Below are 13,929 nucleotides of genomic sequence, written 5' to 3'. Positions count from 1 at the left end.
TATAGTAAGGACATATCCCGAAGACAGCCCCTATATCAGAACTTGTAGAATTTTAGCTTTGTTTTCCATTTAGCTGAGCATTTTTCCAAATGCAGGAGAGAAACATACTCGCAGTTTATTTATAAAGCTTCCGGAAAATAGAGAAATTTGGGCTCCCAAGTGAAAAGAACACTGTTTCAGATTAAGTAGTAAACATCGATAAACAATTCCGATCCATCGCGACAAAAATAGCAAGGACCTTTTTTAAAGAGAAAAGTTGACAAATAGGGACTCGGGACACGCAATGAACCAGTAGTGACCAAAATCAATTTCAATGTATATGATGGTTTATGAACATTTTATTTGTGATGCTGATAATCAGTGTTGTCAATGCATTCAAGCATACGACATCGATTCTCCAACAGAATGCCCAAGCTCCCCAAATCCGTTTCATCCCCAAGTGATCTTGCATAAAATATATACAGTGGAACCTGGATTTTACAATATGCCTCGGGAGAAAAAAAAAATGCATCGTAAAATCGAGCTATTGTTACAAAGATGTCCTCGATTTTGAGAATTTCGTTGTAGCGAGGTTGGGTTAATTATCAACTATAACAAAATAATAATATAGTAACTGTACTCTGTGAAAGATCAAACAGTTTCTCTCTGCAAGACTGTAATATGTATTTAACAAGATCTGTTAAATGAAAAAAATCGATAAAATGTACTTTACGTGTGCGGTGTTTGTGTTTGTCTCCCTATGTTGTTAGAATCAGTAATATCGTTGTATGGAGGTCAAAATTACGCTTGGGAGAACAGATTTGTATCGAGAATATTGACTATTGTATCCAATATAGTAAGATCGGGGTAATTTCTTCTACATTTTACTGTATTTCCGCCGAGAAAAAGGAACGCCATCGTAAAAAAGAGGTTATCGTAAAATCCAGGTTCCACTGTAATCTAAATCAATTCTCTTAAAGACGACTTTTGATTGATAAGTTTCTACGAAAAAATGTCAAAATCTTATTCCATGAGTCCACGGAGGCATGCGCATGCGCCTTTGCTTCCCCGCCCCAGGCAACGCACATTCTGTATGCCTTGTGGTAGGAGAAACCGCAGTGTGGCGAGTACGGCGGCTCGATCAGGTGGCCGGTGCCATGGTAACAAAGCAAAGTGCATTGTTCCCCTCGCCCGTGCTTCTCCATGCGCGTTTTGATTAGCCCGCCCATCCTACACGACTTCCAACTCTTATCATCCTCTCCGCACACAAGCATCACCGGACACTCAATTCTTTCTACTGCAACCATCGCGGGATGGATAGTGGACAAATCGTCGGTGGTGATAGTATCGGGGTACGTGTCACCCCATTGAAGCACTCCTTTTTCACTCATCTTTGTGAATTCTGGCTCGAATTTGATAAACGCCGAGGGCTTGCCACGTATCATTAGAGGGATCGCAACGATGGCATGCGCGGGTGATATGGCTACAATCGCCTTAATCAAATTAGGCTGGTAGGAGGCGAGTGTGAGGACTAGCTCGGTACCCTTAGACACTCCCATCAATGCTATTCCATGTGGGATCGCAAGCTCGTGACTCGCAAGCCAGTGGGCAGCTTCCTCGAAGTACTCGAGCTTGATCTCGGTGACTACCTTTGGTAGATCATCATAATCGAAGTAAGCCAGTGCAAACGCTAGGAATCCGTGTGAGGCGAGAAGGGCGGCTTTGAATTCGATTAGCCCTCCTGCGGTACCGAACATATCCATTATGGCTAGGAGAGAAGATATTATCAAGATCAAGAGATTTCCACGAAAATCTGTAGGGCGTAGTTAGGGGGTCGTGAGGGTTTCGGTCCCATTACTCTCTTCAATAAAGATAGACAGACCCGCTGGGAAGCTGCTTAGCCAGGTAGGTTTAGGGGGAGACCCCCTTTGGATGCGTGCTCGCAGACACAACAGGATTGACCCTTGAACATGCCTTAGCCATCATGACCCTCGAACATGCCTTAGCCATCATGACCCTCGAACATGCCTTAGCCATCATGACTCACTACATGCCTTAGCCATCATGACTCACTACATGCCTTAGCCATCATGACCCTGGAACATGCCTTAGCCATCATGACCCTGGAACATGCCTTAGCCATCAGGACCTCGAACATGCCTTAGCCATCATGACCCTGGAACATGCCTTAGCCATCATGACTCTCAACATGCCTTAGCCATCATGACCCTCAAACATGCCTTAGCCATCATGACCTCGAACATGCCTCAGCCATCATGACCTCGAACATGCCTTAGCCATGATGACCTCGAACATGCCTTAGCCATCATGACCTCGAACATGGTATAGCCATCATGACCCTGGAACATGCCTTAGCCATCATGACCTCGAACATGCCTTCAACGTTTATGCCTAGTGCACACTAGCAACATAACGACATGGGCACATGCACTATGTTTAGCCCGACATAACGACATGGACATAATGACATAAAAGAAAAAACATGTTTTTTCTCTTATGTCGTTATGTCGAAGATAAGAGTGCGCACGCCCATGTGGTTATGTCAATATGTCGCTGGTGTGCACTAGGCATTACAGAAAATGGTAGTGAAGGTGATTGAAGGGAAACTCTTACCTGGAAATGGCCCATTTCCTTGTGGCACAAACAAGGTTCCTCGAATTCGCCCCTCTCTTATTGGAATCCTTCGGACACCTTTAGCCATAAAGTGCCTGCGGAACGTTGCCATTGTGATAAGGTCCTTGGGCTCCTCATCATTACCTGAAAACACTTCTAGCTTGACCATATAAGGTTTAGTGACGTCACGTTTGGAAAGTCTCAGCCCCAGCCTCTGACCCTTTGCCGGTTTCATAGACCACAGGAGTCCCATAGAATCGATTCCTTCGTACGATCCTCCTAAAGAACAGTCAGTTGCGACATCGACTTTGCCAAAATTACTGGAAACGTATTGAGCATGTGACTGGAATATCTCTCCCGTATCACCTGTGATGGTAGCGCGAACAGTAATTGGACTACTCGCGGGGAGATCAGTTATGGAAATTCCAATAACTTCGTCCGCTAGGCTGTCTTCAGAACTAATATTGATCCGAGGTTTCATCTCGTCGATAGCTGACCTCACATTTGCTTTGTTCGTATGTGTTAGGGCTGCTAAATCGTTCGTTATTACGCTTGACATCTTAGACAAAGTCGCTCAGCTTGTAATAGTGGTCTAGTCACAAGCTAGATCGGCTAACAGCCTCTGGGATACGAAGAACTATGACACATACAGTCACATTGCGGTCACATGGCCTTTTCACATGCGTTTTGTAACATGAGACACGATAAACAAGCGCAACGTAGCGCAATGTCTGGAGCGCTTGAGCAAAAGTAAGGAATCGCTAATGTATTCGAATACTTTCAAGGCCCTCCACCAATTACCGATGAGTACATGTACTGACTACACATATTTTTGTTTACTTCATTTAACCACAACAACAGTTCATTCTGGTGTATTTTCCAAATTAAAAGGCAAGATTACACGAAACAATTACTGTATAAACAACCAGAGCCAATGGGACTTCACACCTCGATTTCTATAGAACGACTCATTAAAGACAATGGAAATAAGTTTGGTTGTGGCTTTGAATTCAGTGTCTAGCTTAAACAACAACAACAATAAAACACTGCTAATCAGCTAATGGATCCCGTGGTTCTCCAAGTAGGCTTCTATCGCATTGTTTAATAACGTTTGAATAGTGTGTAAAAGCGTTTGAATAGTGTGTAGAGAAAGCCCTAGAGAATGTTGTCTCTACAACATTATTTCAACTTGTAGTAGCTTTTTTCAATAATATACTTTCATCCATTGAATATTTGCCTCAAGGGCTTATGACCTCCAGTTCTTAGAGCTACATGCCTAATACCTAGGGGCGCTTATTCGAGGCAGGTTTGATTTAAAGGGGGCGCTTATTCGAGGCAGGTTTGATTTAAAGGGGGCGCTTATTCGAGGTAGGTTTGATTCAAAGGGGGCGCTTATTCAAGGCAGGTTTGATTCAAAGGGGGTGCTTATTCGGGCCAGGTTTGATTCAAAGGGGGCGCTTATCCGAGGCAGGTTTGATTCAAAGGGGGTGCTTATCGAGGGAAACGCTTGTTCGCGTAAACTTTATTTTCACGTCATTTTTCGTGATTAAAAAAAACAATTCGCGGAAATAAAGTGACGCGAAAATAGTGTCGCGAAAATTGGGGTGCACGAAAATTAAGTGAGTACACATTAGGGTATGTTAAAACCGTTTAATAAGCTTTTTTGATACACCCTGTCCATTTAGTCCTCTAATGTACATAAAGTACCGTAAGGGGTTGAGTTTCACAATTAAGAACAGTATTTTTAGATTTTTATAAAACTTAATGTAGCCGACACATGTTTTTGTTATGCCTGGTGCACACTAGTTACAAAACGATATGGGCGTGCGCACTTTAATCTTCGTATGCTGAAGTGTGAATGGTTCGACATTTTGACATAAACCCGACATAACATCACGGACATAACGACATAAAAAGAAAAAAACAACATGTTTTTTGTTTAATGTCGTTATGTCGGGCTAAACAGAGTGCGCACGCCATGTCGTTATGCCACTAGTGTGCACTAGGCATAATAAGGTAATAAAAACCTGTGTCAAGGCTAGACTGATTATATATATAATAAATCTTTATGTACAGATAAGATTACAAATCTAGTGTATAAAATTGCCCTGAATTAGACTGCTTAGAAAAAAATATATATATTCATACATCTTGCTTATTATACATGATATAGATATGGTCCGCTTCAGTTTCTTTTAGCCACTAAAACTGGCCGAGTTTTAGTGAATAGCGAACAGGCAAATGAGTTTCGTGTAACGTACCCATGCGTAACGGATGTGCGGCTGCATGCACTGGACCCTCCAGCAAGCACAGTTCCAACGCCACTTTTTACCTTCCCTTGTACTCTGGGTATCAGAAGCTCAATTTCTCTAGTTCTGTCGTTATCGGCTCCATGCTTGTGTGATTCTAGGAAATAACCCCCCCCCCCCCCCCCCCCAGAGGAAATTTGGAATTTCAGTGCCCATTTTAGGAGCCTCCGTGCAGCCGCTTTTAGTTTCGGTCACGCAACGTTTCCTTAATGAGTACATTACTGTGTAACTTAGTAAATGTAGTTTTTGCAGAGTTATCCTGCCTTTCGTGTTTGTGTAAATTGTAAACTTAAAAATCTCTCAATTTCCGTTTCAATTCAGTAGTGATCAGTTCCCATATCATCAATAAGTGCAGAAACCCGAAAACCTTTTATTCAACTTATCTTATCCTGTAGCCTATTCTCCTATTCTATGGTGTGAATGAAGCTATTAAATATTCACTATTCTATGCTTCTATCTCATCAACTCTGATGTCAAATATGAAATGTTCAAAAGAAATGAGTGTATTGCGAATACAAGATCATGGCTTTTTTGTTATGTAAATTTTAGTCTATTCTAAGGCAATTCTTCCCTGCTATCAGAGGCCTCTTCCAGCGAAATACAAAAAAAAGCCTCTACTAGCAGGGAAAGTCTATTCTATATTATTCACTATTCCAATGATCTGGCTCAATGCACGACTTTGAGTGGCGCTGTATGGACTGTTTTCACAGGGACCGCTCGCTTACTCGTGCGCACACCAGAGGGCGCTGTGGATGAGGGCTGCCCGCTGGGGTGTTTGCCCGGCAGGCTGGAAGCATCACTGTTTTCTGCTGTGTGCCGCTGAATGAGCACTGAGCTAACAGACCCTTGATGCCCAATTAGACCTACAAATAGTGTTTATTGGGTAGTGTTTAGTGATGTATCAGTTTGTCCAAGACGAAATTCTGCCTTACATACGGTTTTGGTGGTGTGGTTTCCCCGTTAGGATACCATGAGAGCTTTCAGGATCTTTTTTCAGGTGCATGAATGTGTTTCTCAAAACCCATAAGCGAACTAAAATGTTAAAAATTTATGAAAAGTTTGGCTGAATAGTTATTGAATTTCAATAAACATCCTGGATTTTCTCGACACCTGATTCTTAAAAGCGCTCTTAAATTGGTAAGCGAATTAGCGGCCGCATGTGTACGTGTGACTGAAAACGCGTGTAAACTACCATCCAGGATTATTTAATTGATCTGTCATGTAAATCCACTTTGTGGTATGTTCCTCTAACATAAACATATTGAACAGATTGAAAGTTAAAATGCAAAGGTTTGGAACAGGCTGTACATCAAGGCTTAAAATGGTTTAGAGGTCAACAGTAGATTTTACATGTTTTACTACATTTCATTTTCTGTAATATTCACTATTACAACCTCACAAGTGCCCCTCTCAGAAATGCTTATTTTAAGATAAAATGCTTATTTTAAGATAAGACAGCGACGCATAGATAACATTGTACATACCCGGCGTTGGCTTTGGTCCCTTGAGCTCCTGGCGACCTGTAGCCTTGACTGTGATGCGACGACCACTGGTTTGAGTGTTAGGCTTGTAGGGCACAGGGTGACCAATGCTGGTGGTAGCTCTGGAGGTTTGGGAACTAGTGGACACAGGTAGCCCACTAGAGACCGTAACTGGCTGTGGTGCATGGTATCGTGGTAGAGCATCAGTTTCTAAGAACATTTTGACAATTTTTTTAGGTTGTGAATAAGTCAGCCATGGTCATGATTTTATAAGAACCTTTAAAGATCTAGCCAATAATCCTGGTTCACCCTGCCACCACCCTCCTCAGGCTTAAAGAGCAGGTCTTACCCGACTGCACGGGTTCATTCTCCTGGTTCGCCCTGCCACCAGCCTCCTCACCTTAAGAGAGCAGGTCTTACCTGACTGCATGGGTTGATTCTCCTGGTTCACCCTGCCGCCAGCCTACTCACCCTAAGAGCGCATGTCTTACCTGACTGCACGGGTTGATTTTCCTGGTTCACCCTGCCACCAGCCTCCTCACCTTAAGAGCGCATGTCTTACCTGACTGCACAGGTTGATTCTCCTGGTTCACCCTGCCGCCAGCCTCCTCACCTTAAGAGTGCATGTCTTACCTGACTGCATGGGTTGATTCCCCTGGTTCACCCTGCCACCACCCTCCTCAGGCTTAAAGAGCAGGTCTTACCCGACTGCACGGGTTCATTCTCCTGGTTCACCCTGCCACCAGCCTCCTCACCTTAAGAGTGCATGTCTTACCTGACTGCACGGGTTGATTTTCCTGGTTCGCCCTGCCGCCAGCCTACTCAGCCTAAGAGCGCATGTCTTACCCGACTGCATGGGTTGATTCTCCTGGTTCACCCTGCCACCAGCCTACTCACCCTAAGAGTGCATGTCTTACCTGACTGCATGGGTTGATTCTCCTGGTTCACCCTGCCGCCAGCCTCCTCACCCTAAGAGTGCATGTCTTACCTGACTGCATGGGTTGATTCTCCTGGTTCACCCTGCCGCCAGCCTACTCACCTTAAGAGTGCATGTCTTACCTGACTGCACAGGTTGATTCTCCTGGTTCACCCTGCCGCCAGCCTACTCACCCTAAGAGCGCATGTCTTACCTGACTGCAGGGGTTGATTTTCCTGGTTCACCCTGCCACCAGCCTACTCACCCTAAGAGCGCATGTCTTACCTGACTGCATGGGTTGATTCTCCTGGTTCACCCTGCCGTCACCCTCCTCACCCTAAAAGAGCATGTCTTACCTGACTGCACAGGTTGATTCTCCTGGTTCACCCTGCCGCCAGCCTCCTCACCTTAAGAGTGCATGTCTTACCCGACTGCACAGGTTGATTCTCCTGGTTCACCCTGCCACCAGCCTCCTCACCTTAAGAGCGCATGTCTTACCTGACTGCACAGGTTGATTCTCCTGGTTCACCCTGCCGCCAGCCTCCTCACCTTAAGAGTGCATGTCTTACCTGACTGCATGGGTTGATTCTCCTGGTTCATCCTGCCGCCAGCCTACTCACCTTAAGAGTGCATGTCTTACCTGACTGCATGGGTTGATTCTCCTGGTTCACCCTGCCGCCAGCCTACTCACCTTAAGAGTGCATGTCTTACCTGACTGCATGGGTTGATTCTCCTGGTTCACCCTGCCGCCAGCCTACTCACCCTAAGAGCGCATGTCTTACCTGACTGCATGGGTTGATTCCCCTGGTTCACCCTGCCGCCAGCCTACTCACCCTAAGAGCGCATGTCTTACCTGACTGCATGGGTTGATTCTCCTGGTTCACCCTGCCGCCAGCCTACTCACCCTAAGAGCGCATGTCTTACCCGACAGCATGGGTTGATTCCCCTGGTTCACCCTGCCGCCAGCCTACTCACCCTAAGAGCGCATGTCTTACCTGACTGCATGGGTTGATTCTCCTGGTTCACCCTGCCGCCAGCCTACTCACCCTAAGAGCGCATGTCTTACCCGACAGCATGGGTTGATTCTCCTGGTTCACCCTGCCACCACCCTCCTCACCCTAAAAGAGCATGTCTTACCTGACTGCATGGGTTGATTCTCCTGGTTCACCCTGCCGCCAGCCTACTCACCCTAAGAGTGCATGTCTTACCCGACTGCATGGGTTGATTCTCCTGGTTCACCCTGCCGCCAGCCTACTCACCTTAAAAGAGCATGTCTTACCTGACTGCATGGGTTGATTCTCCTGGTTCACCCTGCCGCCAGCCTACTCACCCTAAAAGCGCATGTCTTACCTGACTGCATGGGTTGATTCTCCTGGTTCACCCTGCCGCCAGCCTACTCAGCCTAAGAGCGCATGTCTTACCTGACTGCATGGGTTGATTCTCCTGGTTCACCCTGCCGCCAGCCTACTCACCCTAAGAGCGCATGTCTTACCTGACTGCATGGGTTGATTCTCCTGGTTCACCCTGCCGCCACCCTCCTCACCCTAAGAGCGCATGTCTTACCTGACTGCATGGGTTGATTCTCCTGGTTCACCCTGCCACCAGTCTACTCACCCTAAGAGCGTGTGTCTTACCTGACTGCATGGGTTGATTCTCCTGGTTCACCCTGCCACCAGCCTACTCACCCTAAGAGCGCGTGTCTTACCTGACTGCATGGGTTGATTCTCCTGGTTCACCCTGCCGCCAGCCTACTCACCCTAAGAGAGCATGTCTTACCTGACTGCATGGGTTGATTCTCCTGGTTCACCCTGCCGCCAGCCTACTCACCCTAAGAGTGCATGTCTTACCTGACTGCATGGGTTGATTCTCCTGGTTCACCCTGCCACCAGCCTACTCACCCTAAGAGCGCATGTCTTACCTGACTGCATGGGTTGATTCTCCTGGTTCACCCTGCCGCCACCCTCCTCACCTGAAGAGTGCATGTCTTACCTGACTGCATGGGTTGATTCTCCTGGTTCACCCTGCCGCCACCCTCCTCGCCCTCTCTGAACATGGTCATGGCCTCCAGGTTCAGGGCACATACTCCCCTCATGAATGCCTTCTTCATGGTTTCCTCATACAGTTCTCTTTCTGCATGGAGGTTGGCAATCTCTAGCCTTGCTTTCTCAAGCTCGTGGTTAGCCTATGCATAAGAGCAGTATTAGAGGACAGATTTCCACAAAAGCCAGAAGAAAAACACATCTTACTGTCTCTAGCTTTTTCTCATAATCCTCAGTGAGCTTCACACAGACTTCCTGTGACTTTGTCTGCAAATTAAGGGCAGTAGAAGGGATTGTCAACATATCAGGAGATTGTTTTGGTCTACATCAACACAGAGTACCATACATGCATGTTTTAGCGCACAGCCCTTAATAGCCCTGCTGAAGAAGTCCCCCCCCCCCAAAAAAAAATAGAATAAACAACAACAATACAAACCCACAATCCTGTCCCTTTGCTGTAGGTATACCTTTTAAATTTGTCTCTAACTATAAACTGGCAACTTAAGTAATTGAGCAGTAGAAGAAAAAAAGGGTCACTGCTCTGTTACAAGCCAATTCTGAGAGCAAGCAGTACATAGCAGTAGAGGGTAAAGTAGCATGTCTCCCCAGCCCTACCTCTCTTATAATCAAGATAATATTCAGTACCTGGCAAGCCATTTCAACCCTGTGCTTCCACTTTGATTCAATCATATTCCTCCACAAGGCCCATGATTTGGCCTTCAACACATGCTGGTAGTGTTTGGCTGCTAGCTTGCTTGCAAATCTCTGATGTGTGTAAAACATTATTAGCTTAAGCAATAAAATATCTACAGCGAATGGAAAATAAATAATGGGTAACTCAATAAAAGATGGGTATGTAAATATTTTTTAACCAGGCAGTTATTTACTAATCAACCAGTTATATATATTGCTTATCAATAATTAAAATAAATAGATGGTGCATGTACTGTTTACTTTTTTTAAGGTGTACATACTTCTCTGGTTTCATCATTATGCTTTAGTTTCCATGAAGTGAAGTTTCTGAGCAATTCAAACTTATCACGCTGTAGAAGAAATAACAAATGATTTAGGATCAGCAATTTCTTATCATATTCTCCATATATTTCCATCTTCATCCATGGTTAGTTTTTACTATCACCTGACCACAATATTTTGTTTTTATCTGATGCTGTCATACTTTATGTAAGTCTGCTAAGTTATATTATACCTGTCGCTGTAATGCACTGGTCATATTTGTTAGAATGCTGTCCTTGTGACCAATGGTCTGTTCGTATGTGTAAAGGAGTTCCTTCTGGCTTTCCATTTCATTCAGCAGTTTGTTTTTATCAGCCATGTGTCTAGAGTTGGAGGTAAACAAAAAGTTTCTTTTGCTCATTCTTCCATATTTTCTCACATATTATTTTTGTACAATGATGTAATGTAGGTGACCCTGGTGACTCTTAAGGTTTCTGTATAGAAAAATAGCTTACTGTAAGATGCACCACAATGTGATTTATTAAGACAAGATAATAACGGATTGCTTTCTTTTTATAAATAAGGTTGCATTTGAAGAACCAATGTGCTTGTTGAGTATCAGATTAATAAGCAAATAAGAGTTAAATACATATCCAGGTTCAAAATACTGTAGCATTCTCCTTTATGCACCTGTTAACATCCACATGGATTTTTGAATGTTACCCATATCTATGCAGGTTAAGAGAAATGGCTTCCTGATTGCAATCTTAGTTGAAAAAGGTTTACTATATACAGTCGAAGCCCTCTGAGCGACAGCTCTTGTAAGCGACCAGCCCCGATAACGACCAGGATCATGAATCACTGATTGAATTGTCACACAAACTCTGCAATTCTAAGCTCTCATAAGCGACCAATTTATCGGTGTGAACAGCTCCCTTAACGACCACAATTTCAAAACAGCAACTGAGATTTTCTTTTATTTTTAAGCTCTCGTAAGCGACCACAATGATTTTTGGCTTTACAACATCAGTCAACACCTGATAAACATAAGATCCAATGCATGCTGAAATCACATACTGTATAAAGCGGAAATGTTGATGAAAGCTGCCTTTCCATTAGGCAACAATTAAAGAATTTCGTTCATAATATCAATTTTTAAACTTCAATTTCAACCATGGGATTGACATTTCTTTGTCATCAGAAAATGTGTAAATGCAAGAAATCTCTAATTGCCAGCTCCACGACTTATCCTTTTTCCAGTTACCATAGCCATCCACTTGTTTGTTGCACGCTTTCGAAATCGGCTAACAATCGGCGATCATCATAGATGCAGAGGATATTCTCATGAAGAAAAGCTTAAGTCGTTGATATAAACGAGCATAACGAGCTACTTTGCATAGAATTAATTGCTATTAAATAAAACAACTCACTCTCATGATAAGTCAAATACTTAGTTTTAAAATCAAGCAACCTTCTTTTCTCTTGAAGAAGAACATGTTTTTGCATCTCAAAGAGCCCCATCTTGCACTGCGCAAACTCAGCCTAATAAAGACAGAACATAAAATTGTGTTGTCTGCCTTTCAAAATTAATGGCATTATCCCAGCAACATTAAACATTATTGGTGTGTTTTCACTCTATTTCATGATCATCCCTAGAAGATATTGCTAGCATATTGAAGAGTTATTATTCTATCCAATCAGTCATACTGTCATTATATAGGGAAAAAAAGCTGAGAAAAATAAATAGATGTGTAGGATAGATAGAAATATCATGAAAATGCTTGTTTACCAGAATATTTCTCTTGAGATCTAGACACCAGCTATCTAAAAGAGCTTCCATTCTGACCAGGTCTGTGTCCACAGAAGGTGACGGCATGGCACTACCAGGAGAAGTATCAGAACGCTCTGACACTGATGAATCATTGGAGGAGCCTCCTTGTTGATCTTGGACTGGGGTGGAAGATTCTGAATGCAGAGTGCAATCAACTTAATTATTGAAAGAAGAAATGAGTTTCATATTGAATGATTACGCCAAAAAGTTGGCAACATTTTACACTTGAATATGTTGTACCACAAACTTCAAACAAAAAAGTTGTATTTATTTTGAGCCTGTGCAGTCATATTGGGTGGTAGCCTGGTAAGTGTGGCTCCATAACGCTGTTGTTTCTCATCATTGGGTCCTGGGTTTGATTTCCAGGGTCCAATGGGAGTTGAGCTTCAATGCTTTGCCCTGATATTCTTCTAATCCTAAGTTGTGTTCAACATTCAGAAAAGATGCAATGGTGACTGCCTGGGGCACCTTCCTACAGAATTCTTTTAACACGACAATGGTGTATCTGTGTACTTGCTGTATCTTATGGTGACTACATGGCGGAAAAACATGACATGACGCTTCCAATAAGCCCATTTCACATCAAATAAGGCGGAGAATTTCTCTGAGTACTTAGTAACTTATAGCAAACAAAATATCAAGTGCGACTTTTTTTTTAATTGATGTGACTTTTTGTTAAATGTCATTGAAATTTGAGCTTTTCATCCCTGAACTGATACACAGGGCAATGATGATCAAGGATATGTTATCATAAAAAGCCAAAATCTGGTTATGTGCACTTCGGCCTCACGTTATTTGTGTTTTGAAAATCAGTCTGGAAGAAACCTATAGCCATTGTAAGAAATTGTGTCTTCTCTCTCTATCTGGAATTGCGTGTTTTCCAGGTTTTTCCCTCATGTCTATGGTGACGTGATTAACATGTAAACCAATCCAGCAACTTGTATGTTTTGAGTGGAAGCCATAAACCATTTTTCTACACTACCTACATAAAGTGAAAATAATGATTCGCTAAAGGGATTTGAATGACACTGTATCACAAAAAAAAAGATTTTTTGATTCTAAACATTCATGACACATGAAAATTTAGTAGTTTACTCAACACAAATTCAACGGTACTCTTCCAAAGATTTCCGAATTTACGATGATGTTAAAATAAACAATAAGAATTTTACAGGGGTGGAGTAATAACAATTAATTTTTATATAAATGGATCCTGCACAAAGGAGAAGCTTTTACCTCTAAGCAACGAGTTTCTGGCTAAACTACCAGCACCCATCAATGCGACCGGTATTGGCGCTGCTGGGGTGGTTGGAAGACCAGCAACATCCTCTCTCGCGACTTTGGAAACTTCCTCAACGTAAGTACTTTGAGATGATTCTGTTGTTGTTGTGGTTGAGGACGACGTAGATTCTGATTTGGAACTAGTTTCACTGGATGAGTTGACCGAGAGTTCTCTGTTTTGAACTGGTTTTGTCGGTTGAGATTGCTCGTAAATGCTTTTCGCTAATTGAAGTCGTGGGGTAACTACAGCGTATTTTAGAAGTTCTTCGTACTCCCTTTGCATTGAGGACGAAACCGAGCTTCCAGGGGAATCATTATCTGGTAAAAGTGGGGCCGAATTATCGCTATCCGAAGACATGTTTGCATCGACCTCACAACTCAAAATTCCAAAATGGCGGGCTTGACTGGTCAAATCTATCCCGTGATTTGATTGGCTGGCCTAACAGACACTTATCACTGATTGGTCAAACCGGAAACTGATTAATTCAAAACACACCCGAGATCA

The 13,929-nt window shown here is 43.4% G+C and overlaps 2 protein-coding genes across 2 annotated transcripts; both read right to left on the bottom strand.

The window, feature by feature from the left end:
• Positions 1-320: 320 nt before the first annotated feature.
• Positions 321-3,379, bottom strand: LOC5506196 (acyl-coenzyme A thioesterase 5). Its single transcript, XM_001626875.3, has 2 exons — positions 2,614-3,379; positions 321-1,747 (listed from the first exon to the last, which is right to left on the bottom strand). The coding sequence occupies exons 1-2, from the start codon at positions 3,170-3,172 to the stop codon at positions 954-956; spliced, it is 1,353 nt and encodes a 450-aa protein (XP_001626925.3). The 5' UTR covers positions 3,173-3,379; the 3' UTR covers positions 321-953.
• Positions 3,380-4,249: 870 nt separating this feature from the next.
• Positions 4,250-13,842, bottom strand: LOC5506197 (centrosomal protein POC5). The gene is made up of 10 exons (XM_032374530.2): positions 13,380-13,842; positions 12,102-12,277; positions 11,784-11,854; positions 10,566-10,695; positions 10,333-10,401; positions 10,004-10,123; positions 9,566-9,625; positions 9,309-9,501; positions 6,407-6,613; positions 4,250-5,785 (listed from the first exon to the last, which is right to left on the bottom strand). Exons 1-10 carry the CDS (start codon positions 13,780-13,782, stop codon positions 5,589-5,591), a joined length of 1,626 nt encoding a protein of 541 aa, XP_032230421.1. The 5' UTR covers positions 13,783-13,842; the 3' UTR covers positions 4,250-5,588.
• Positions 13,843-13,929: the final 87 nt, after the last annotated feature.

Source organism: Nematostella vectensis, chromosome 3 (assembly GCF_932526225.1).
Source record: "Nematostella vectensis chromosome 3, jaNemVect1.1, whole genome shotgun sequence".
In the NCBI taxonomy this organism is placed as follows: Eukaryota; Metazoa; Cnidaria; class Anthozoa; order Actiniaria; family Edwardsiidae; genus Nematostella; species Nematostella vectensis.
Note: the sequence above shows the minus strand (reverse complement) of the source record. Positions and strands in the feature narration are given on the sequence as shown.

Excerpts from the sequence above, each read along its gene's own strand:
- LOC5506197 (XM_032374530.2), bottom strand. The coding sequence starts at position 13,782 with ATGTCTTCGGATAGCGATAATTCGGCCCCACTTTTACCAGATAATGAT. Across the intron at positions 9,502-9,565 it reads ATGAGAAAAAGCTAGAGACA|GCTAACCACGAGCTTGAGAA; the intron begins GTAAGATGTGTT and ends TCTTATGCATAG. Across the intron at positions 6,614-9,308 it reads GAATCAACCCATGCAGTCAG|AAACTGATGCTCTACCACGA; the intron begins GTAAGACATGCA and ends AAATGTTCTTAG.
- LOC5506196 (XM_001626875.3), bottom strand. The coding sequence starts at position 3,172 with ATGTCAAGCGTAATAACGAACGATTTAGCAGCCCTAACACATACGAAC. Across the intron at positions 1,748-2,613 it reads AGGAAATGGGCCATTTCCAG|CCATAATGGATATGTTCGGT; the intron begins GTAAGAGTTTCC and ends CTTCTCTCCTAG.